General features: G+C 41.8%; 2 protein-coding genes across 2 annotated transcripts in view; one reads left to right on the top strand and one right to left on the bottom strand.

Moving 5' to 3' along the window:
* TMPRSS2 (transmembrane serine protease 2) lies at window positions 1–22,739 on the top strand. Its single transcript, XM_064152557.1, has 15 exons — window positions 1–202; window positions 5,905–6,062; window positions 7,288–7,353; window positions 8,616–8,811; window positions 9,105–9,188; window positions 10,656–10,775; window positions 13,097–13,226; window positions 14,197–14,307; window positions 15,290–15,333; window positions 16,038–16,212; window positions 17,792–17,967; window positions 18,949–19,044; window positions 19,930–20,072; window positions 20,623–20,775; window positions 21,024–22,739. Exons 3-15 carry the CDS (start codon window positions 7,339–7,341, stop codon window positions 21,033–21,035), a joined length of 1,455 nt encoding a protein of 484 aa, XP_064008627.1. The 5' UTR covers window positions 1–202; window positions 5,905–6,062; window positions 7,288–7,338; the 3' UTR covers window positions 21,036–22,739.
* The window catches only part of LOC135180205 (interferon-induced GTP-binding protein Mx-like), a 20,571-nt gene continuing 18,533 nt past the window's right edge, over window positions 22,063–24,100 (bottom strand). Inside the window, exons 14-15 of the mRNA XM_064152555.1 lie at window positions 23,928–24,044; window positions 22,063–22,214 (exon numbers count right to left, since the gene is read on the bottom strand). Of these exons, the coding sequence (XP_064008625.1) occupies window positions 22,092–22,214; window positions 23,928–24,044 (240 nt within the window). The 3' untranslated portion in view covers window positions 22,063–22,091. The remainder of the gene's footprint in view (window positions 22,215–23,927; window positions 24,045–24,100) is intronic.

The following is a 24,100-nucleotide window of genomic DNA, read 5'->3' as shown; positions in this document are numbered from 1 at the left end:
CGGGGCGGGCAGCGCCCTCCTCCCCGACGGCGGAGGAAAGGGGCCGGGCGACGCATCCACCTGGCGGCACCTGCCCCTTCCCCGCCGCTCCCCTCACCGGTAGCTCCTCCCCGGCAACTCCTCCCCGGCTGCAGCCGCTGGTCCCGCCTCGGCTCCTGCATCCCGTCCCGCTTCAGGTCCGTTCCAGCGGAGGCAGCCTCAGGTAAGTGTGGCGCTACCTTCCCTTCCACTCGGCCCAGCCGCGGCCACTTCGCCCCGCATGGGTTCTTCTCCGGGGCGAGTGGAGCCATCTCCCGGGCCCGGCGGCTCTTGCCGGGAGCCGTCCTTGTGGCTCCGAGTCGCGCCTGTGGTTTTGGGGAACTAAGGAACTCAAGGTCTGCTTTGGGACAGAGATGGGCTGAGGAAGTACCCCGGAGGCATCTGAAAGTTGCCGTCCCGCGGGAGCAGGGGAAGCAAGGTCCCGGCAGGGAGATGCCTGGCGCGGAGAGCCCGCGGGGGCTACCGATGCTGGGGTAATCGGAATCGATGTCTCCTGAGAGCTAGAAAAGGAGGCATCAACTGATGAAATTGAGGGGGAGCCGTGCGAGCGTCCTTTTAAGCCATATTTCACTCTGCTTTACCCGTTTGCTCCTCGCTGGTACGTGTAGGACGAAACAATTCCGTGTCCCCGCGGACCGGTGGGTGAGGCAAGTTGGGAGCTAAACGAGCGCAAAAGGAGTGAATGGGTGCTGCGAAGTGAATAACGCGATCCGACGGGGTGGAGGAGGAAGGTATGGGGCAGTCTACGCTGCCTCACCTTGTCCCTCTGAAAGCCGAGGTTCCCCTTTCCTCGCCGTCGTGCTGAAGGGAGGCGAGACGCTGCGAGACTGGGCACCTTTGTCAAGGTCACGTAGTCCAGGAGTCGCTCATGCGGAAAATACAGAAGCATCTGGTTCTTGGGCCTCTTCATTACGTGTTAATGTCACCGCCGCTTTGGTTTCTTAGCGCAAAAGAGGTAATTTTGGTTACAGTTGTGACAATCTGTCAAGTAATTTTGGAAGAGAGTAACTTCGTTCCTGGAGTGCCATCCCACGGGAGCCGTGCCATTGAAACTTCTCGGCCCAGGCTTTGCATACTGAAACCAACCCTGCTCTGTACCTCCCCTCGGGTGGTTTTACTGACGAGCACAGTTTATCTGGACCTCGAATTTCACCTCGTACTTCGGGGGGTGTGGGTGACAAATGCATTTAAAAGAACATTTTCACAGGGTAATGTTTTTACTACGTATTCCTGTTTGACTCGACGGAAGAGAGTGTGCCCTCAGTGTTTCAGAAAGAGCCAGAGGAAGCAGCTTCACCTCTGAAGGATGATTGGCATCAACTAAGGCAGTATCAGGTGGGGGTGGAGATGGACGTTGTACGTGACGTAGATCAACGAAACTGGGAAATGATTGCTGTTGCGGCTGTTACCTATGTACCCATGTAATTTAAAGGCTAAATGTAAAGCCGAAAGACAGGTGGACCGAGACAAAAATTTGATGTCATACTAGGACTTAAAATGTCTTCTTCCCTTAATTTTTAGACTTAAAAAAAAATTATACAGGTACACAGGAAAGTCAGGCTAGAGCAAATCTGTCATAGCCTAGCCTGAAAAAGGAAATAAGGGGAAAGTATATTCCTAGATCTTAATGGAAAGGGGAAGAATGAAAGAGTATTCTAGGATTTTGGTTAAAATATTTTTCTTGGAGCTCCTGTTCCTGGAGATATGGGCTTTTTCTTCTGTGTCAGTCAAGGACTGGTCCACACTGAGTAGTTGTTCTACTATTGCAAAAGTAGCTCAGCTGTGTCTCTGCTACTACATCAGAACTTCTCACATCTTTGATCTGTGCATCTTTAAACTTGTTTCTGGCAATCTGAGCCTCCCGGTGGAGTGAGTTTAAATCTCTAGCAAGCAAGCTTGCTTTTGTTTCTTTTCTGTCCCAGACCCCTTAGAAGTGCTTTAAAGAATTTGTGGTTTGCAGGTTGAAAACAGGTGACCTGAGCAAATCTCAAAGTAAGTCTGATTTGTTAACATTGCTAGTTTTTGTTTTTCTGCACAGTGAGTACCTACGGGTACCAGATTAATACAATGATGACATGCAAGTTGAATACGGTGAAAAAAAAACTATTCTTAAGAGGTTTTTCCTCTTGCCAGAGACTTTCAGTGACAGAGACTTGAATTTTACTGCCAGAAGATGAAGTTGTTTAGCTATGGAAAGAGAGGGGCAGAAGCAGAATCAGGAATGTTGTGTAGGGGAGGAAGACATCCAAATGCCAGGATGGCTGTAGCCACATCCTTTAGCAACACTGTGATCTGTGCACAAAAAGTGATGCGTGCCACAGCTACTGCTGTGGGCAGTAGTTACCTCTGCAGTAGTCCATGTCCTCCCACGCCAGCAAATCTGGTTCTTCTGGGCTCTTGGTCCCTTCTATTTCAGAAACAGCTGATTTTTGTGTTTTGGGTTTGCACGTGATGTGCTTCTTGTGACAGTCTGAGTTTCATGGTGACATCAGTTTTCAGAGACGACAAACAGATGACTATTTGTGGTATGAATACAGCATCCTATAACTGTTTAAAATGAGACTGCTACACTCAGAACTCTCTATTATTTTTTTCATTGTGGAAGTGCTATTAATCTTGTTTTGCTGGCCTTAAGAAGTGTTGTGGACTTTATTTTAGCTGCCTGTAGTGCTTAACAAGGGTTAATGTGGGTGGTTTTTCTTTTTTTGACACCTGTTGATAGGTAGTTCTACAGTTTACTGATATTTTAGGACCTAATCTAAAATAGCTTCAAAGCTATCTTAGGATATCTAAGAATGCTGAGGCTGTACTTGTTGCAACCTTTGATATATTTACATAGTTTTGTATAGTTCTCTTAAAAGATGTGTAACATTACTTCATTGGCATACTGAGTAGAGCTTACTCGTGTTGAAAAGGTTAGACAAAAGCTCAGGACATTAGAAGAACCTAATTTTAGTGACTTTCAGACACTTAGTCAATTTGTCTTTGACCCCTTCAAGAGGATAAATTTTACCCTGTGAAATAAATTCATTTTTTTATTAAACCATCATGCTAAAAATACTAATTCCCACTTACTGATGAAGTATCAAGGAAATCTTGTTAATGAAACAAGATGAACATTCTTATTTAGTTACTTTCTCTTTTGAGAGAAAACGAGAAAGTCCATACAGAGATGGACTTTTTTTTTCTTCTTTTTTTTTCTTTTTTTTCCTTTTTTTTTCTTCTTTTTTTTTCTTCTTCTTTTTTTCCCTGTTTTTTTCCTTTATTTTCTTTCATTTTTTATTTTCTTTTAAAATTTTTTCTTTTCTTTTTTTAAATTTTTTTTCTTACCTTTTCTCCCCTCTTTTTTCTTTTTTTCTTTGTTTTTCTTTATTCTTCCTTTCTGTACTTAATTTGCAAGTCATGATAATTTTTCGTGCTGCTTGTTAAGCAGGAATCTTGACCACGCATCTTTTCTCTTGCTCAGGAAGCAAAGTCAGGAATTCAGCTAGTATGTTAAAAGATCATGTCAATGAATCTGCAGTCACCTCTTTACTGTTTGTTAGCAGGTTTTTTTTCCTCTTTTTTTCTTAATTAGGAAAAAATCCCCTGCTCCCTTTCCTGCCTATGTCCATATCATGGTTATATTGCGTTTAAGGTATGATTTTTAGGTAGCCATAAAATATTTTCATACATAAAAAAATGAAAGAGTACTTCCCTCCTGGATGGAATTAGTCCTTTCTGTCTTCACGGCTATTGCAAGTTTGTTAATTTACATGTGCTGTATTTCTTCCCTTAGATAAAGGGAATGCTGTTCTCCTTTTAGAAGCTGAACTTGACTTCATGCATTTGGCTTTTAGCTGTTCTGTGATCTCCTTTCTTGCTTCCATGTGGTTGCTTTTGCTAGCTGTGACGAACTAGTTTGCGTTGGTGGTTGTTTTTGTTGATACCTATCATAGGACTTGGCAAACAGCTAATGACATTTCTATTTCAGGAAATAGCACAAAATACATATTGAAGTAAAATGTAAATGCAGGAAGCACTGTGTTGCCAGTGGAACTCTGGTTTCATTGGCTAAGTTGAAATCGCAGTGCTGTATTAGCATATCTGATGGTGATTTTTCCATCCTATTGACTTAAGCATCTAGGCATGGAAATAACATCTAGTCATTTCCTTGTAAAAACTCGTGAAAACTCTGTGCCTCCAAAGCATCAATATTAACTGTTATGACATGGTGTGTGCTAAGGAAGTACCAGTATTATTTCTCTCATAGAGAACCAGGATGAAAGCTGGCAAGTTTGGCTTCATTGACACAATGAAGCTAAATCTTTAGGATTTCTTTGTCTTTCTTTCTGCTGTCTTTTTGGGATGTTTGCTCCTGGCTAGCAAAAAAAACATGCATTATAAAGGAGCCAGGGCCGTGATGCTGCTGTGAGCATGCAGAAGTTGAGGCTCACTTTTTCCTAGCAGTAATGGAGTGAGTGACGTAGGAGAGTGTGGTGGTGAGGACCACTTAATAGCTAAGCAGCATGACTACTCTGCTTGGTGGTTTTCCTGCCTGCAGAATGGAGTGGCTGTCACTGTGATAGGAAGAAGGACAAGCCTCTGGAGGACTTATCAGCCTATGAAGTTTTTATTCAGTAAAGTATTATGTTATCAAATGACATACAGACTCACTCTACTGCAACTTTGGTTTAATGCTTGTCCTACTCTGTACTGGAGTAAAATAAAGGTTTTGAAATTCAAGGGCTTGACTGCCCATGAGTGACAGGTACCAAGGTATACTTTTTTTCCAGATCAAGGTGTTAGCAAGCTAACCTGCAAGGCTTTGTTTCCTTGGGCCCTGTCTCTTACACCTTCAAGCCTATTGCAGGAGTGAGCTTCATCCATATTTCCTTGCCTAAGGGATCTCTGTATGCTTTAACTCCACCAACTCTCTTTAAAAGTCTGTTGAGGTTTGTTTCTGCAGATGTAGCCAGTAAAGTGCCATTATAGCTTAGCAAACATCAGGACTGGCAACAGGAGGAAAAGATAATTACCTAGTCCTGCTGTACTATTTACACCAGAGAAGGTTTATGATACTTTTATGAGGGATCTGTTTGAGTCTGTGAGGTGAATTAGAGGCCAAAGCATTAGACTGAGACAAGATGGATCATTCTTTTCTAGCTCTGTAGTTGTTGGGATGGAGAATGTTTGACAGATTTGTTTCTCCATGATCCAGTTTCCTTATCTGTGAGGTTACCTACCATATCCTGAATGTGTTGTAAAACATTTCCAAGTGTTAATGATGAGTGGTTAAGAAGACAAAGTTATATCATTATCATCTGTTACACAGAGATTTTTGCCTTAAACTATTTGCAAACTAATAGGAGCCCAGCCCAGTGGGTTTAGTTTAATGGTTTTGTGTATGTGTAATACCTTGGAAATCTGTATGTACCTATGACTTCCTTGTGCTTTGATAATCAAAAATTGTTATTAATCAAAAGCTAGATGGGAAATGGATTAACAAGAACTAAATTTGGATTGATAATTGAAAGCCATTTAAACAATAGAGATTCTTTTTTCCTCAGTTCACTTAAAAAACAAAACAGAAAAGTCAAACCAAGAACAGTATCCCACACCCAACCAACCCCCCCCCAAAAAAAAATCAGAAGCCCCAAAACCCCAAAATCAAACCAACAACCAAAAAACCTCCAAACAAACTGAAACAGAAGCTAAGAAGACTGTCACTTGCCAATTTGCAAAGCCTTTCCAATGGTCGTGTGAAAAATACTGTGGTTATCCTTTGGTCACAATATTTGTTGGCTTAGCACAGAATCACCACATAGCATTCTTCTGCCTGCTGTCTCTAAATTTCCTAATCCTTTCCCCCCTGCTCCTTTTCAGAGAACAAGGAACAAAAATACCTTCTTGTGACTTCTTCCTTGCCACTTGGATCTGGGCAGAGCTACACTTTCAGACTCTGTTCTGAGAAGCTGGGTAAGAATGGATGCAACATAAAGCGGAATTCCTGAAGCCCTAGTCACCAATCTGATGGACTTACTGTAAGTTGGAGTCCTGACTTGTTTTTTGCTTGTCTGCTCTGCAAATAGAAGTTCAACAGTAAACTGTTATTTGTTTTTTTGCTAGCGCAAATAACCGTGTGCCAGGACCAGCCTTTCTGAGCTGTCACAAATTATTAGCATGCTCAAGGTGCCATGCTGCTTTGAAATCTGCTTCAGAGACATATGCAGTTATATTTTGGGTGAGATGACACCTTGGCACAGATTCTAAAACGTAGCTTTTTGCTGGGGGCCTGAATTGTGCTGTGTCCTCTTAAAGCTACTCTTTATGGTTGTGGCTTTCAAGAGGGGTCATGGCCATGTGCCTGTGTGCAGGGCACTGTTCTGTAAGTTGGGGCAAGGTATTTCTCAGTGCATGACTGAGGTGCTCACTGAGCTTTTTTTTGTGTGTGTGCAGAGAAACATTATGAGAGGATTTAATAGATTATTTATCAAAATGATTGCTTGTGAGGGCTTATAACTGCCTATTGCAGAACTGTGGCAATAAACATTTTGTATTTCTTGTGTCTTTCCTAATCTGGGGTTTTACTCCATGTTAATCTTTAACTTTAAAATAAACTGCTGCATGCTGGAAACATTGGATGTAGCTCCTCTCTTCTGCTCTATTTGAAAAACTTTTGTGTTGGTGTAACATGTTGGCTTCTCTGCCTGTTTTTGGGATGGTAGCTACAACACACAACCAAGAGAGCAACGGTTTGCAATGGATAAGAGTGAAAAAGATGAGGCTTGTGACGCTGGTAGCTGTGGCATTATCAAACGAGTTTGCTGAATTTGTGTTTTCTGATGCTTTGTCCATGTTCTTTTTTCCTGTGTCCTAAACCCCAGACTGATACATGAGTAAGTGTTGAGAGAGGCGGGAGGACCTGAACTTGGTGCTGACACTGTGTGGGATTGTTGCCAGGATATTCTTTAACTCTCATTCTGTCAGCGAGAGTGAGCACTAACTTAATCTGCTCGGTTTGTGTGGCACTCGTGTTAATGAATAGTTGCCACTGTATAATCCTCAAGGTTGTGTGGAGAAGCTATTGAGATCTGATTTCATGCTGCACCTTAATTTGTACTCTCTTTGAAATGCTTCCTTTTTTTTCTTCTTTTTCCCCCCCTCCCTTCTCCTCAGACCTGGCATTTTTCTAAAGGAAAAACTGACACGAAAGGCAGACAAAGTTCTGCTTGTGACTACTTTTGGGTTTTGTTTGTTTTTATTTAGGTCTGTGCTTTGCTTCCAAACACTTGAACTGTTTCTGTACTGCTGACAAAGATGACCTCCACTGTAGTAAGTAAACAAAGTATTTGTCACTGAATTTATTTTGCTCTTAACAAGGTTTTATTCCTTTACAAGTTGCAGCCTGTTGAGTGATGTCCTGGCTAGTGAGTCTTTTAAAACTGTAGAGTATTTGTTTTCTTTCCTGCAAAAAGGGCAAGATCTACTGTAAGGCAGGTGTGAAAGATTTGATTAACTAACATCTCAATTGCTCAGACACCCCTGTGAGAGATATATGTTTTTAAAGCTTATTTTTGAGGGATGGATTAGAATGGCTTCTAACTAGTTCTTAAAACTTTCCCAGGATAAATATTCCACCCCACCTGTTGCAGGCCCAGTGTGTTTCAGAAACAGCTTAAGTATGCCTACTCTTGTCATAGGACAAAATGAAGCATTCATCCTACAACTGCATACATGAAGACTGAAATGTGTCTGAGTTTCTTTTGATGACTGTACTGCTCTGTGCTGGTTTGAGGCTAATTGGAATATTTTAATGAGATCAATTAGATCATTGGTTGTGAAAAGAAAGCAGTGATGATGTCTGTATCATTCACTGCTTTTCTGAGAGGGATAAAAACCTAAAATGTAAATAATTTGTCCTGGGACAAAGTTGCCCTGTTCAGTTCTCCTTTGATCTGATCTAATATCTCTCCTCCAATCTCAGCTAACAGCTAACATACAAGCTTTTGGTTTTGTTTGCCTGTCTGAGGGAGAAAGAGAGGGTAGCTTTGAGCTGTTCTGGGCAGTTTCTTTGTTTGCTTTTCTGTATTATTTCCAATTTGCAGGTAGTTGTAAATACTTGTGAATACATTGTGTCTGCATGCTTGTAAATTTTGTCATGCTGTAAATATAGCTTCATCTTACCTAGAAGCCCTCTAAGCTAGTCTGGTAAATTTCAAATAGTGGCAGTGGGAGAAAGTTCCTAACCCACATCACTTATTTCTGCCTGTTCAGATGTTCCAGTGCAACGATTTTTGTGGCCAGCTAGAGGGTTGGGCTCAATAATCCTTCTTAGGTTGAATTACTTTGGATGGGGAAACTGATCTCTTCATACTCCTTCCAGCCTCAGTCTGTTCTTTTTATTACTGAAAATATAAGGTATAAGACATATCCTGTAAATCTCTTTCTGCTGGTAGCATGTGTACACACACATGATGTCTCTCTGGTTTGGCAGAATTAGTAGAATGTTGAATGTAGATGGCATCTGAAATTTATTTTGTCCTAACTTGTTTTGAATTTTTTCCCATTTCCTTTGCCTCAACATCCTCATATAGAGTCCAACGCCATACTATGAAAATCATGGCTTTCAGCCAGAACATGCCTTCTCTGCCAGGCAGCCTGTAGGTGCTAACCAGTATCAACAGTGCTTTCCAACAAATGTGCCATCAGTGCCAACCTACGTCCCGACTGTTGTTACCACCCAGTCAACTAGGCCAGCAGCCCCTTCGCCTAGGAGAACGTGTGCATCGAGTAAGTTTTGTTGGGCTTTCTTCCAATACTAGAATCAAGGCTTTCCAAAATAAGATAATGAATAAGAGGGATCTTACCCTTCCAACTCCTGTACTGAGGGGGCCATCCCCCTGTTGATGGAGAAGTAATAGCTGGCTGGGATGCTGGTGTGGTGATTTGGAGAAAAGGTGGTGGAATGGAGAAAAGTTTGCCTGGCAAAAAAATGCCTGGTGTTTATGTCAAGGATAGGACTGGAGGCTGAAAACTATCTTCTTTGTGAACCTAATTTATCTTTCTTTTTGTTCTCATTTCAGGCATAAGGAAAATCATAATCATTATAATATCTATTTTAATAGTCATTTGCTGTGCAATTGCTGCTTTCTTCATTTGGTATTTTGGTAAGAACTTCTTTGGTCTGTTATGAAAGCAAAGATGTATTACACTTCTAGACATACATTCTTATCTCCCATTTTGTGCTGAATTAAGGACAGGGAAGTCTTTGTTGCCTCTCTTTTGAGAGAAGAACTAAAATTGCACCTAGTGACTTAGTTTGGGGTGGTAGGATTTTTTAATTAGGTTGTGCTGGGGTTTTGGGGATTTGGGGGGAGGGAAGGGTTGGGTGTTTTTTGTTGTTGTTACTGTTGCTTGTTTATTTTTTTCCTTAATGAGCAATGCTGCTGTCACTTTCACAGAGTAAATATGTTCTTGATGTTAAGTGATGCCATCATATTTTTTACTCTTTTGGAGCAGCTTATTCAGGTGACTTCTCTGGAAAGCTCCAGTCCATCTGACAGAAGCTGATGCAGTACATCTGTACAGTGCTACAGCTATTAGTAAACAGCAGTCTGACCCTCTTGCAAGGGCTTTTGCATGGGGGGGTGACTGGCACATGGCTGTGTGTGGCCAACATGTTCTGCAGTGCGTTTCATTAGGGCAGCCACTGCTCAGCACCCTCTCTCTGTTCCAGATTTGAACTTTGATTCATTTCAAGTGAAGGAAACAGTCTGAAGTAAATTTGCATACCTTAACTACAAGACTGTAAACTGTGAAGACACTTTGTTTTGGTAAAATGGGTTCTCTCTTGTCAGAAATAACCAATGTCAGTTTATTTGTCTCTGAGAGGCTTTTGCTTTGAAAATGGGTTAATGTTGTGTGGGTCCAGTCTGTCTCTCAGCTGTTAGCCACACCACAGATGATACATTCACCTGGCAAGTCATGGCCAACCAGGGTGACTGAGCTCTGAAGCTGAGCTAGAGCAATTCAGTTCAGTTTTGATGAAGTTTGTCTTGTGCTGTCTTGATTTCCATTTCAGTGAAAGCCTCTTTCCAAAGGAAACAAACAAAAAGATTTGCTATGATTTTAGAAGCCTCTCTTTTCTGTTCTGTGCCAGAAAAGAAAGGGGGGAGAGAGAAGGGAGTTCTTTTCAGGCTATTAGGATGACACTTTGTGTTCTTAGCATTGTTTGGGTTTGGTTTTTTTTTAAACTCACTTTCCATTCACCCTGTGTAAACCAATCTAGTTTCAAGTGGTAGCAAAAGCAGAAGGATGTAATTGAAGTAATTGTTTTCTTCCTCCTTTTCTGTTTCTAAGTTTTGTCAGTGTGAAGCTGACTACTTTTAGACAACTTAATGGTGCTTCCTTATTCAGGGGTGGTAGTAGAGAAAATCCAGTCAGTTACATTAGCGACTTACTCTGACAAGTGATGTAAATGACAGAGCAGTACATCTTCTGTTGACCCAGGCTGGGTAAACTATCAGGGTTTGCTCTGTCAAAGTGGAATACTGCTTAAGATGAAAGTTGGCAGTAGTCCTCTGAGGCTAAGCTGACGTTCAACCTAACGCCTGTGTTGCTCTCTCTCCCTGTAGTGGACAATCATTGTGTCGTCTCCTTAATAGAGTGTGGATCTTCAGGAGTATGCATTCCACCCTCACAGTGGTGCGATGGAGTGAGTGACTGCCCCAATGGGGAAGATGAAACCCGGTGTGGTGAGTGTTGACACTCAAGGGAGGGACTGCAGTCAGCTGCAGTAGTTCTTGAGCAAATTGCCTTGTCCACTACTTGCCTAAGTTATAATAGGACCATTTTAGCCTTGAAGTCTGAGTCTAGACATTCAGTTTGTTCTCAGTCTGATTGAAAACATGAAACAAGATTGAGTTTGCTTAACTTTGAATCAGTTTTTAATATACTGCCTTTTGAATTGCCTGAGGTTTGTGCAAGACTGAATGCAACATTGTCTCTGGAATGAACAATTACCATTGACTTAGCAGACCTTCAGGTGACAATATAAATCCAGTGGTCTTCACTCAGGCCTGTCTTTTTTCTGCATATTTTGCATTTCTTGTTCTCCCAATAAGATTTTTAACTACCTCTTAACTTCTTTGTGTAAGAAAGCCTGGTCTGATCGGTGTTTCTAACTGAAAAGATGTTAAGAGATTCTTCAGCACATGTCAGTTTGTCCATTCCTGTGATGGTTTGGGTGTTCCTCACCCCCTCCCCACTTTTGGAAATCACCCAGACTAGACTCAGCTGGCTCTGGAAATATGAATGAAGCTTATATTTACAGCTGGCACAATATACAAGCAGATATTTCCAGTATATACAGTTATATACAGAAATATATAAGGTAAAAGGTAATACAGAAAGACAACTTCCCTCCCAGAAACCTGAGTCCCCAGGAGGGGCTCTCAACTGCCCCTTCACCTTCCCCCTACCCCTCCTGACCTTACCCCAGTGCCAAGGAAGAATAGAGGTTCGGCCAGGGGGTTAGGAAGCAAAGTGGATTAGTCCAAAATGGAGGGTGAGGTTAGAGAATGAGCTTCATCTCTGAGCTCGCCAACAGCAGAAGTGAGAGAAGACTCCCTTATCTATGTTTTGATTCCATTTTTACACATCTCAGCAAGCCTATGAGTGAAGTAGACCTCACCACTGTTTTAGTTCCACAGCCTGTAGTCTGGTCCCTCTCACCAAAATATTCTAGTTAGCTTCAAATTAGCACAGTTCCAAAGATGTGGCACCTGAGTGGTGCTGTTGCACTCTGGAACTCTGGCTGCACTCTTGTTCTTTCTCTGGGAACTTTTATTCTGCACATACCTCATGCAGGGTTAGCATTTTCTGGCATATGCTCCAAAGCTGTTCCTCTCCATTTGGTTGAATAATGGGATTTTGGAGAAGCTTGTTCAATCTCTTCTTTTGCTTGAAATGTTTGATATTAAATTGTTGCACAAATAAATGTGTAATGGAGCATGGAATACTAGATGTAATTGCTTCTTGTTACATTCTTGCTTTACAAGCACTTCTGAAGAAATTTGGTGTGCTAAAGTACAAAATATATTACAATGGATTGTATTTTACTTACATACAATCTGTAGTAAGCAAGAAATTTATAAGAAAAGACTGGCTATTGTAATCTTTATCAATGGTAGAATGGGAAGGGAATTTTGAGCATAAAAGCTGAAATGGAATCATAGAAATGGAAAGGTGAGCATCATCTCGTACACTTGCATTTGCAAATTGGCAGTTCTTTTAAATTGCCTTATGCAAAAGAATAAAGTCATTGTGATTTTTCCATCTACTTGATGTTTACTCAGTGTTTGAGGAGAGGTTGGCAGTAAATTAATACCAGTTCCTACATACAAGAAAATATTTTGAGTGATATTACACATAAGTAGATAAAGAGAAGTAGTATAACATGTGATGTTCTTTGTTTCTTTTTCTTTCTTTCCTTTTTTCTTTCCTTTTTTTTCTTTCCTTTTTTTCTTTCCTTTTTTTTCTTTCCTTTTTTCTTTCCTTTTTTTCTTTCCTTTCTTTTTCTTTCCTTTTTTTCTTTCCTTTTTTTTCTTTCCTTTTTTTTTCTTTCCTTTTTTTTCTTTCCTTTTTTTCTTTCCTTTTTTTTTTCTTTCCTTTTTTTCCTTCCTTTTTTTTCTTCCTTTTTTTCCTTCCTTTTTTTCCTTCCTTTTTTTTCCTTCCTTTTTTTTCCTTCCTTTTTTTTCTTTCCTTTTTTTTCTTTCCTTTTTTTTCCTTCCTTTTTTTTTCCTTCCTTTTTTTTTCTTTCCTTTTTTTTCTTTCCTTTTTTTTCTTTCCTTTTTTTTTCTTTCCTTTTTTTTTCTTTCCTTTTTTTTCTTTCCTTTTTTTTCTTTCCTTTTTTTTTCTTTCCTTTTTTTTTCTTTCCTTTTTTTTTTCTTTCCTTTTTTTTTCTTTCCTTTTTTTTTTCTTTCCTTTTTTTTTCTTTCCTTTTTTTTTCTTTCCTTTTTTTTCCTTTCCTTTTTTTTTTCTTTCCTTTTTTTCTTCCTTCTTCATTTTCTGGCAGTTAGACTTTTTGGACCAAACTTTATTCTGGAAGTTTATTCACCTGTCAGCAAATCCTGGTATCCTGTTTGTCAAGATGGCTGGAATGATGATTATGGGAAGGTTGCGTGTAAAGACATGGGCTACAGTGTGTAAGTTTTTGCACATGCAAGTTAAAACATCTCTCTTGCTGTTCTTAAGAATATCTGAAATAATAAACAGTGAACCTAGTTGGGTCTGATTTTTGTGATGCTAGCTGTTACAGAGTCAAAACAAAATGTTGCTCCCAAGAGTAACGAGGCCTGAGACATTTGAAATGGTTATTTAGTAGGGTCACTTGTATCCAAAACAGTACATACAGCCATCTTCCAGAGCTTGCTTCAGATCATCATAATTGCCCAATGGCATCCAGTCTGACTTAACTTGTCATCATCAGTATTACATGGAAAGCCTTGATAGTCTGATAATGCAAGTAATGCCAGCACATGGAAGATCTTCACAAACATTTGCAGCCCTGAGTGCTGTCGGAGGTCTCCCCATGTAACATCATAGCCTAAATTCTGCTGTGGTTGATGTTGCCTCTCTTTTGTACAGTTGGCAAATACTGTATTCTGTTGTGTGTGGAGTAATAGAGTGAATCACTTGCCCAGGCAGATAGAACTTGTGTGTGCCCATGGCTGCATTACAGCACTTTGAATTCAGGTCTCTACACCAACATTGACCCCAGTAGTTCCAACTCCAGCTCAGCAGCAACAACACCAAGCTGGTCCTCAGCTAGAAAGCCTTGCAGAAGAGCAACCTCTCTCATTGTCCCACAGACATGAGGCTCTCACAACTTGTTGGACCTGAATTTTGCTGTGCTGCATGAGTGTCTCAGCAAAAGCATCTCTTCTTCTTGCCCTGGTTAATGAAGCTGAGGATTCCTCTTCATGTTAGATAAAAAAATCTAGTAACTGTTGGATGGGAATTGGAAAAAGAACCTGAGTCTCTGGCATTGAGGTTCTGTGTTTAGTTGAAAATAAAAATGGTGTTGTTCTTGTCAGAAGATCTAGCTTGACAGATTCCTGTTGCCTGTTTGAAAGCTGAAACTACTGGTTTCATAATGGACTTTCTGTTTTGCAGAGATACATATTATTATAGTCAAGGAATAGCAACTGAAATCAGCTATAAGACTTACATGAAGGTGAACACAAGTGCTGGGAATATAGACTTGTACAAAAAGCTGTATAGCAGGTATCTTTCTTTATTACTAATTTCTTTCCTTTCCTCAGGGATCTTTTGAGCTGTTGTTAAGAGCTGTAGCTTCTGCCCGTAACATAATACAGGCACATCTTTTAATGGGGATTGTTAGAGGGAAAGAGACTTAGCAGTGGTTGCCATCAGATTAAGTACTCTTCCTTCTATTTAAAAATACAGCTGTCCCTTTTCCATCCTTTCTCTCATCTTCTAATGGAGAAAATGCCCCCTCCTGTTCCCTTGATGGTTTCTAGAAGGTTGCCATGTCAAAGACACCTTTCTAAAGCTCTGTGACCATCAGCAGTAATTTCTGTATGCTGAGAATAGCTGTGACACGTTCACAGCAGCTGGTACACATAGATATGTATACACTACATACATACATATATGAACATACAGCATGTAAAATGGCAGAGCACTTGAACAGGCTGCCCAGAGAGCTGGAGGCATTTAAAACCCACCTGGATATGTTCCTGTGTGATTTACTCTAGGTGATCTTGCTCTAGCAAGGGGGGTTGGACCTTCAGTGGTCTCTTGCAGACCCTACCATTCTGTGATTCTGTGTGAAAGTGGATTTTCACTGTGGAAAGTATATATATTTGAATGCTTATTAGACAACTCTGAATCATTTAGACTACTGTGCCTCCAAAGTTCCCATGGACTTTTTTGTTTAGGGTTTTAAATCAGCTCAATTTTTATTCATGTTGCCCCCTAATAGACTTACAAACCTTTTGTACTGGTGAATGCAGCCTTCCACATGACAATTTTGGTGCATGCAAGAAGTGGTGGAGGTCAGAGCGCTCCTGATAGGGTAGCTGGAGAAAGTGAAGAGAGGAAGGAGCCCTCAGCAGGAGGAGGAGGGTGAAGGCAGCTGGAAAGGGTATCTGGAAAGGGTAGGAAGCAGCTAGAGGCTGAACTTTTCCTACCATTTGCTTCACTGTGTGCCTAATGTGCTGTTTGTCTTTTAATTATTTCTTAGTGATTCCTGCACGTCAGGAAGTGTGGTTTCTCTGCGCTGCATTGGTAAGTGACTTATGTTTCTTAAACTTCTGCTTGTTCATGCTTTGAAACCTGCTGGCTGGGAAATCCTCCTGAATCTGAATAAATAATTGCCCTCTTTGGATGGGCAGATGATTGAACTATAGTTCCTCTGCTTGAAATGGTACAGTTTAAGGAGCAGAGCAAGAGAGTAGGTGAGGAGGATGCTGGATCCCTGTTTGCTTTTGTCTTTGCTGCCATTGATGCCTTTAAATTGCTTGCCTGTAGTGAAGCTTTTTAGCTTTCACTGGGCAGGGGTAGTGGCACATCTGTGGTGTATTTGCTACCCAGTGGCTGGCCATCGGGCAGTGTGTTCCTGACAGTGATGGCTGTTACTGTCATTTTTTGTTGCACAACACCAAGGTGTGTGTGTCTGTATGGCTTGTCAGAGATGCTTGAATGCCTCACTGAAAGGTGTAGTCAACCACTTTTTTTGTGGTGAACTGAGGGCAGCAGCTACCAAACGCTAATCTTTCATTTGCAGTGTGAAGGGGATTGAGGCTACAGGACACTCAGAATTTCAGTGTCCAAGGCAGGAGCCTGAGCTGTAGTATATTGAATGCCAGCAGTGCAGAAGTCAGACACAGCCTGCACTCCCCTCTGCTAGCAAAGCCTGAGATGCAGAAGCTCTCTTCCAGACCAGCTCACCTGTAACTAATGCCCATGTGTGTGTGTAATTGACTCCTCAGCGTGCGGCCTGCCCACTAAAAGTGTGAACATTATGAACAGAATCGTGGGTGGCAGCGGGGCAGTACTCGGGCAGTGGCCATGGCAGGTCAGCCTCCACGTGAAGGGCATCCATGTCTGTGGGGGCTCCATCATCACCCGCCAGTGGATAGTGACAGCAGCACACTGCGTGGAAGGGTGAGTCTCGCCCGTGTGGGCATCAAAGCAACTGACTTGCTCACTTGTTTCTCAAATGGCGACTTTTCTTGTTCAGCAAAGGCTAAATGTAGACCTATACCTGTCCAAGGAACACTACATGGGCATCTCTGAGGAAAATAGACAGTGCTTTGTTCATTTTTAACCTATGGAAGGAGGGGTGAGGGTGTTGCGGTACCTTGCGTGGAGCAGCAGGGTATGTTTGAAAGGTAGCTGCTTCTGCCGGTGGGAAAATCCACTTAGCAGAACCATTGTAATGCTTGGCTGGCTGGATCACCGTTTGAGTCCAAGCCAAGGGAAAATAACTTTGCCCTTAACCTTGAGAAAGGAATGCAAGTACTTAATTTTACATCATGATCTTACCCTTACTTTGTTTTCTGATTTGAGCTCTGTGGTATGCTTTAGGGATGGCAACCAAGCTGTAGCTCACTGACACGTGAGACCTCAGAAATAACTGCTTGATCCCCCAGCTGTGGAAATCAATAGACTCCAGTGTTGCAGTCTCAGACTATAATTTGCTGTGCTGAGTGGCTCAGGAGATAGAGAATGATACTTAATCTGTTTCAAAGACTTTGACTTTTTTTTTTAAACACATTTATGGGATCAGTCAAGCTTCCCCAAAGTTGGATATCTTGCAGTTTGTTTACCTTGTTTTTAGAAGCTGTAGTTGAGTCATAGAGTGGTTTAGGTTAGAAGGGACCTCAAAGATCATCCAGGTCCAATCCCCTGCCATAGGCAGGGACATCTCCCACTAGAACAGGTCACTCGAGGCCTCATCCAACCTGGCCTTGAGCACCTCCAGGGAGGGAGAATCCACAACCTCCCTGGGCAACCTGTGCCAGTGTTTCACCACCCTCACTGGAAAGAACTTCTTCCTAACATCTAGTTTGAATCTCCCCTCTGCCAGTTTGAACTCATTACCCCTCATCCTGTCTTTACAAGACCTTGTCAATAGTCCCTCCCTAGCCCTCCTGTAGGCCCCTTTCAGACATTGGAAGGCCACTACAAGGTCTCCTTGAAGCCTTCTCTTCTCAAGGCTAAAGAGCCCCAACTCTTGTGGCCTGTCTTCATAGCAGAGTTGCTCCAGCCCTCTGATCATCTTCATGGCCCTCCTCTGGACTTGCTCCAACAGTTCCATGTTCTTCTTGTATTGGGGGCTCCAGAAGTGCACACAGTACTGCAGATGGGGTCTGACAAGAGCAAGTAAAGGGAGAGAATCCCCTCCCTTGCCCTGCTGGCCACGCTTCTCTTGATTCAGCCCAGCACACAGTTGCTGCCTGGGCTGCATGCACACACTGCCAGGCTCATGTTGAGCTTTTCATCAGCCAAGACTCCCAGGTCCTTTTCCCCAGGGCTGCTCTCCAGCCATTCTCCACCCAGCCTGGTTCTGTACTTGGGATTGCACCGACCCAGGTGCAGGACCCTATGTGAAAGCATTGACTGTGTGTTCTTGGTTGTACATGCATTTGGCTGCAGTTTTTTAGAACCATTTTTGAAGCTCATAATCTGTTGACTCATTGCCAGAGAAGCAAAGCTTTTGATCCTTTCTTTTTTCCTGTAGGCGGTTTTCTGACCCACACGGCTGGAGAGTTTATGCTGGGATTCTGAACCAAAATGAGATGGTCTTGAGAAGTGGATATGGAGTACAGCTAATAATTTCCCATCCAGATTATGATACAGACTCCAAAGACAATGATATTGCTCTTATGAAGTTAGAGACACCACTGAGTTTTACTGGTATGTATTCAGCTCTTCTTAAGGCAAAAACCCAACAGCAATGAGCACATATTTTAAAACACTGCAGTTAATCAATAACTCCTTACAGATACTTATGGGAACAACACAAAATGTAGATAGAGATGCCTTAGAGACAGAAACAACAGAGTGGAAATAGAGGCAGAGGGCACATTGTGACTTTCTAAGTAAGATTTATTTAAATCTAGCACATTAAGGGAGTTTGTAATATATTTCTACCCCAGAATGCTTTATGATACTTAAGTGTTGCTTCATGTGTAGACTCAGCATGTAGCAGTGGAGCAGCTAAGTGCTAAACCAAGTTATGACAAATAATAATTGGAAAAAAAATCCAAGCCAGCTCCAAAATCGAATTTTACAAGAGACTCCTTGTAGGAGTAGACTATTTGTAAGCAAGCAGCAAAAATTAGAGGATAAACTAAACTTGAAGGTTTTTTTGTGTATAAGTCCTTTATGTTTCAGTACATCAATTTAAAGCTATTAGCAGTTACCTGGAGTAGCTCTCCTGCTGCTGAGAGCGGGGAGGTTGTCTGTTTGCCAGCCTTTTGTTTCATGTTTCTCGTACATAGGCATTAAATCCTACTTGCATTGTGATTATTGTCAGCAGTTTTGCAAAGAGAATGCAGGAAGGTAGTTGTGGAGATTTTCTGCTTGTCATCTACTGAGCAAAGAGCTGGTGTTAATTGTTCTAGCTGGCCTGACGAATTGAGCTAGAAACCTTTAACCGGGCTTGTTCCTCACTTTGAGGTGAAGATTAGGTAGCCATCTGAGATGAGCAGCTGCCAAGCTTGCTGCTGTAGCTTGCAATGCACAGTATTGCCTATCTGCAAGGAGGTTGAAGCACAGAGAAAATGCACGGTGTATGTGCTTTTAAGCAATGGTCCTTCAAAGACCTTTCATGTGCATTTGTACTGAATTGTTTGGCCATGTGGGATTACAGATGTTACTGTGTTTGCTTTGTAGATGCTGTGAGGCCAATCTGTCTGCCTAATCCAGGAATGATGTTCCAGCCAGATCAGCAGTGCTGGATATCTGGGTGGGGAGCAGAGTACCAAGGAGGTAAAGAATGACTCTGGTATAATTAAACTCTGGATAAATTTCTGTAATGTGTCCTTCTCCCTGTCTTATTCAGTCTGCAAACCACCATTGCACAGGCTGGGTGTGCAGTTTGAGCCAGATCAGTTGATACACTACTTTTTCACCCACTTTATAGATCCTAATATTTACACAGGGCGTTCTGTCTCTAAGCAAGTTGTGATATGTTGCATTCAGCAGACTGAGAAGAAACCTCAAATCAGTACCAGGGGCCAGAAAAATTCACACAGGAAACAATTCTGTGTCCCTGATAGCAGGGACACTTCTGGTATGACAAGGACAGCTGCATGCTAAGCTTGTCCTCTGGCAAGACCGGGAAAGGACACAGGTTTATGTTTTCCACCACCTTAGGCTAAATTATTATGATGCAAGTAAATTTGTGAGTAGCAAAAAGGAAAGGGAGGAAAGGTTTCTTTCAGTATAAGAAGGTGCTGGGGAGGGAGGATGATGTTGGAGAAGCTGAACCCTGAATATGGAAATTGGAAGCAGCTTGTGCTGGACTGTGAAATTGTGGGGAGGTCCTCTTCACCTCTTGGAGACTTCATGTGCTATTAATGGCGTTGGAGATAACACAGTTGATTTAGGGCTGGAGTTAAGCAGGTAGGTGCCATGTTGTCTTGCTTTGCAGTATACTGACAGCAAAGCAGGGTAACTCATTGACTTGGAAGGGAAATCCAATGTCAGTTGTCTCTGCATGATGGACAGTACAGCTTAACTGTCCATTCCAGTATTTCTAGTAAGTTTATTTCATCTTGAACCATACCAGCTGCTGGGATTTGTATCAGCAATGCCACGGGATGCTTGTTCTAATTTTGCCTCTGTGTCTTTTTGTGCATGTTTCAATTTTAGGTAAAACATCAAACAACTTGAATTATGTTATGGTGCCCTTAATAGAACGTTCCAGATGTAATTCTGTCTATATCTATAATGGCATGATTTTGCCTACTATGATCTGTGCTGGATATCTATCAGGAGGATTTGATTCCTGTCAGGTAATTAATCCTAATTAACAGCTAATAATGATTATTTTTGTCATCTTATTAGTAGACTTTATTAAAAATCTATTAATTACAAACATATTCCATGGATTAGAAATTAAATAAATTGGCTTTGGGTTTCTTTTATGGTGCATTCCTTTCAAAAGGAGAGCTTTTGTTTCATCTTCTGAACGGCTGCCAGCGCTGAGTTCTTGCTAAATACCCGAAGAGGGCGAGGCAGTGGTTTTTAGTGCTTCAAGGGTTGGTTTGTTATCTGGTACTTGAAAACGAATGGACGCTCTTCATCTTCACGGTGTTACCTTCTGTTATGCTTGTGAACAAAGAAGTCAATAATGCCTGTGTCATTCCGTTCCTTGAGCAAACAACTTGGAGCCCTATTGCAAGCTGAATTCACTTAATACTGTCGTTGCCTTTACAGATTGTTGCAGTGACTACCTTAAAACGGTGGTTTTGAAACTGAACCTGTATTCCTGAAGTGTGTCTTCCTGGATTGTGTCGTTCCTGATATCCAAGTCCCTTAGTAATAGGCTTGTATTTTGTGCAGGGTGACAGTGGAGGTCCGCTAGTAACTAACAAAAGCTCTGTGTGGTGGCTGGTTGGAGACACCAGCTGGGGAACTGGCTGTGCTAGTCCCAATAGACCTGGCGTGTATGGGAACATGACCGTCTTCACGGATTGGATCTATAAAAATATGCAGGTAAAATATGTGGATCTTTGGAGTAATTGTAAATGGCCTCTAATCCTCCAACTCGATTTGATTTATGTCCATCGATAAATGCATGTGACCTGTCTGCTAATCAAGCTGTTCGGTTGAGAAGCAATTCATGAGGTAGGCTGCCAGCCTGCAGCAGAATGGGAACCTGTGATTATTTTTTTTCTGGTTTTCACGTTTTGGGGGGATGTTTTTTTTTAATCTAATGTATTTATTTACTTGTTTTTAAACAGGCAAACAGATGACAACGCTTTCTGTCCTTGCTGATTGATGTCTCTGAGAACAAGAGTAAATGAAGCCACGGGTGCCTGGGATATTTATTCTCTTTGCAAATGATTGTTTTTTTTCCTCTCATCGAATTTGCTTTCTAAAAAATGACATGAAGGATTGCACACTTGGTTCTGTGCTGGCTACAGTGACTGATCTAAATCAGCGAAGGATTATCACAGTAAGCACCTTTCTTGGGGTGGTGCTTGGCAGAGTCTGTCAACTGCCTGCTGAAACGTCTGCTTTTAGTTGAGTGACTTTCACTTGATAATCAGGCACAGGCTTACAATGGCAATTTTAATCACAACTTAATTTAAGATTTTTTTCCTAGCAGGATGCTAAGGCAGTTGGTTTGGTAGTGTTTTAAAGGAAATGTTAAGTAATGTGAATGTTCAATCTCTAAGCTGCTGGTTGGCCGTTTAAAAAGCAATTGTTTTTTTGGGTACATATGAAGGGAAGTTTTCATGCACTACGGTAGAGGCACAGAAAAAAAACATTACTGTATATTCAGGTCGTTAAAAATCCTCAGGATCTCAACACAACAGTCATCCATGCCAGATCATTCAAAGTGAGACCAGTCTGACTGTCTTAAGAATTACAAGTGTCATTCCACCTTAAGCTGTGCTGAACCCCAAAAGAGGCAAGCCCTGCAGTCACCCTCGGTGAAGAAGGTGCATGCCTCAGAGCTGTCGCAGGGAGAGTTAAGTGTTTCGACGGCGAGGTCCCCGGCGGTGCATATCAAAGCTGACTCTTGAACTCTCCCTGCTGTAAGGCAAAGGGCAGTGTTTCTCAGTGAGGCTGTGTTGCAGGTGACCGGCCTCTGCTGGCAGGCATGCATACAGAGCCTGGAGGTTTTGTTCAAAGAAACACAGCTCTGCCTTTCTGTGCAACCAGATGATCTACCTCATTTGTTAAATTTGGCTTTTAACTCCTTAGAGCTCTCTTTTATGTATCTGCATGTATGTTTTTAGCAAGCTGTGATTCATATCAGAATGCCACCTCATCTAGGGGTTGAAAAATAATTTATAATCATATTACAGAGGATCAAAAAGCCATACCAGGTCACTTTTGTTAAGAAGGATAAATCTTTTGAATGAAATGACTCTTGTAGTCTTGTTTTCTCTTTTGGTACTGAAACACAATCTTACATATAAACGCTGCAAAAAAATAAATATTTTGGTTTTTTTTTACAAATAGCTTTCTATAGTAGTGGTTTTTATCTGGATCTCTTTGTAAGCAGTTGCAGGATTCAGTGTTTGAAGCACTTTGCAAATTTGATGTGAAACAAACAATCAATGCCCCTATCAAATAAAAGGAAAAAGAAAAACACCACGGGAGGTTGAGCCAAGAGATTGTTTTAATTCGAGTATGTCAGGCCCTTGAACAAACCCAGGGAAAGGGAGCTGGGTGTGCAGGATTGTTGGATGTCTTTAGAGACATCACTCTGACGTGAAATTAGGCTTAAACTTCCTTGTTTGACTTAAAGGCAGCGCATCATTCTGCTGCTACAGCTTATATTGCCTGCAGCAATGCGAACCTGCCTCGCTTGGTGTGAGACACACTCTCTTCAATGGCTCCTGAGCATCAAGTATGCCTTGGGGGATACCACAAAATAGCCAACATGTACTTCCAAAATAGAAATTAAATCAAGTTGTTATGGCATCATGCTTTCTTGTGCCTTCCGTCCTGCAGCACTGCAAATCAATAGTAGCAGTATACTGACACGTGGGAAATTTGCTGTAGTGCTCAACACAGTTAAGAACGTAGGCTGGGTCACAGATGTCAGCGATCTGCTACTGTAGTTCCAACTCATTCTGGCATGAGCCTGAGGAGAAGGCTTCCTTTCTAAGCATCTTGGAAATCACTACATGACACACTGGTACACACGCGTTTTTTTTCAGCTGAATGCAGACATTACTCTTGCTACATAAAGCACAGCTTTGCCCATGAAACTAAAGCCTCCATATGAAATATCTCATGAATACAGCATGCACTGTTATATTTTGCACTGGCTGCCAAGAAATGAAAAAGCTTTTGGGAAGCTTCTCCTTCCCCTAGGGAGAGGAAGGAGACAAGCAGGAAGCAACATGCTAAAATACTCTTCTAATGCTTAGCCCCCTGGGTGCTTTCATCCCAATCCTGCCATCAATTGAATTGCTTATCAGTCCAAAAGAGAGCCTCTCAGCCTTTCTTTACAAATCAGAGAACTGAAAAGGAGAAACGAAACCAATGGCATTCTGTGGATGTTCCCATCAGACAAAGTTCCTTTTCCTCTATAATAGCTCCTGACCATCATGTGCACTCTATCTCCTGCGCTAAGACTTTACAGTAGTGACACAGAATCATCTTTCAGGCAATGGCAGGAAATACAACTGCCCCAGTGAGGCAAAACGACAAAGGAAAGCAGGATTGCTGGGCCTATAGAGCAAAGTCCATCTAGGAAAGCTGGTTAGATAATTCTGATTTCTCCAGTTTGTGAGGTGTACAACTGAAACCCCTCAGCCTAATCAAAAAACCCAAACCAAAGACAAAACACAACCCTCAGAACTCAGGCTTCTTAATAACAATTTCAAAGGTTGTACAGAGTTCACAAAGCAAATGTTTAAAAAGGGGGTAACGTTTAAGCACAACACTCCCAATGAGTGAAGTGTTAAAAGGTATGTGTTGATGTTGCATTTTTAGTGGACTTTGCAAAGTTCTTCAATAATGCTAGATAACAAAAGCAGAACAATACGCCTGGAAACTGAAGGAATCTACATCGAGGTGAAGTTTTTTAGGTACTGGCAGGCTTTGGCGAGACGAGTAACTTGCTGTCTGAGGTAGTCCCTCTGCTTAGCAGTTTCGCTGGCCTCCTGAAGGAGATAGCTTACCTTGTCTTTTTCTTGCAAGAGATGCAACATCGCAACTTGTAACCTATCCCCAAAGTCGTGAAGGCCAAAAGACAGGATGATAAGGGGTATCTGATTTAAGAGGCGTCTGCTTGCCTCCTGCAAGAAGGGTAAAAAAAGCAGAAGACTTGCTTCTGATACAGAACTGAAAGAGG

This window comes from Pogoniulus pusillus, chromosome 12 (genome assembly GCF_015220805.1).
Source record: "Pogoniulus pusillus isolate bPogPus1 chromosome 12, bPogPus1.pri, whole genome shotgun sequence".
NCBI classification, from domain to species: domain Eukaryota; kingdom Metazoa; phylum Chordata; class Aves; order Piciformes; family Lybiidae; genus Pogoniulus; species Pogoniulus pusillus.
The sequence above is the reverse complement of the archived record's forward strand: the minus strand, read 5'-3'. Positions and strand labels throughout refer to the sequence as shown.

Coding starts and splice junctions, on each gene's coding strand:
- TMPRSS2 (XM_064152557.1), top strand. Junction 8,812..9,104: donor TAGGAGAACGTGTGCATCGA/GTAAGTTTTGTT, acceptor TTCTCATTTCAG/GCATAAGGAAAATCATAATC. Junction 19,045..19,929: donor GGGAGCAGAGTACCAAGGAG/GTAAAGAATGAC, acceptor TTTCAATTTTAG/GTAAAACATCAAACAACTTG.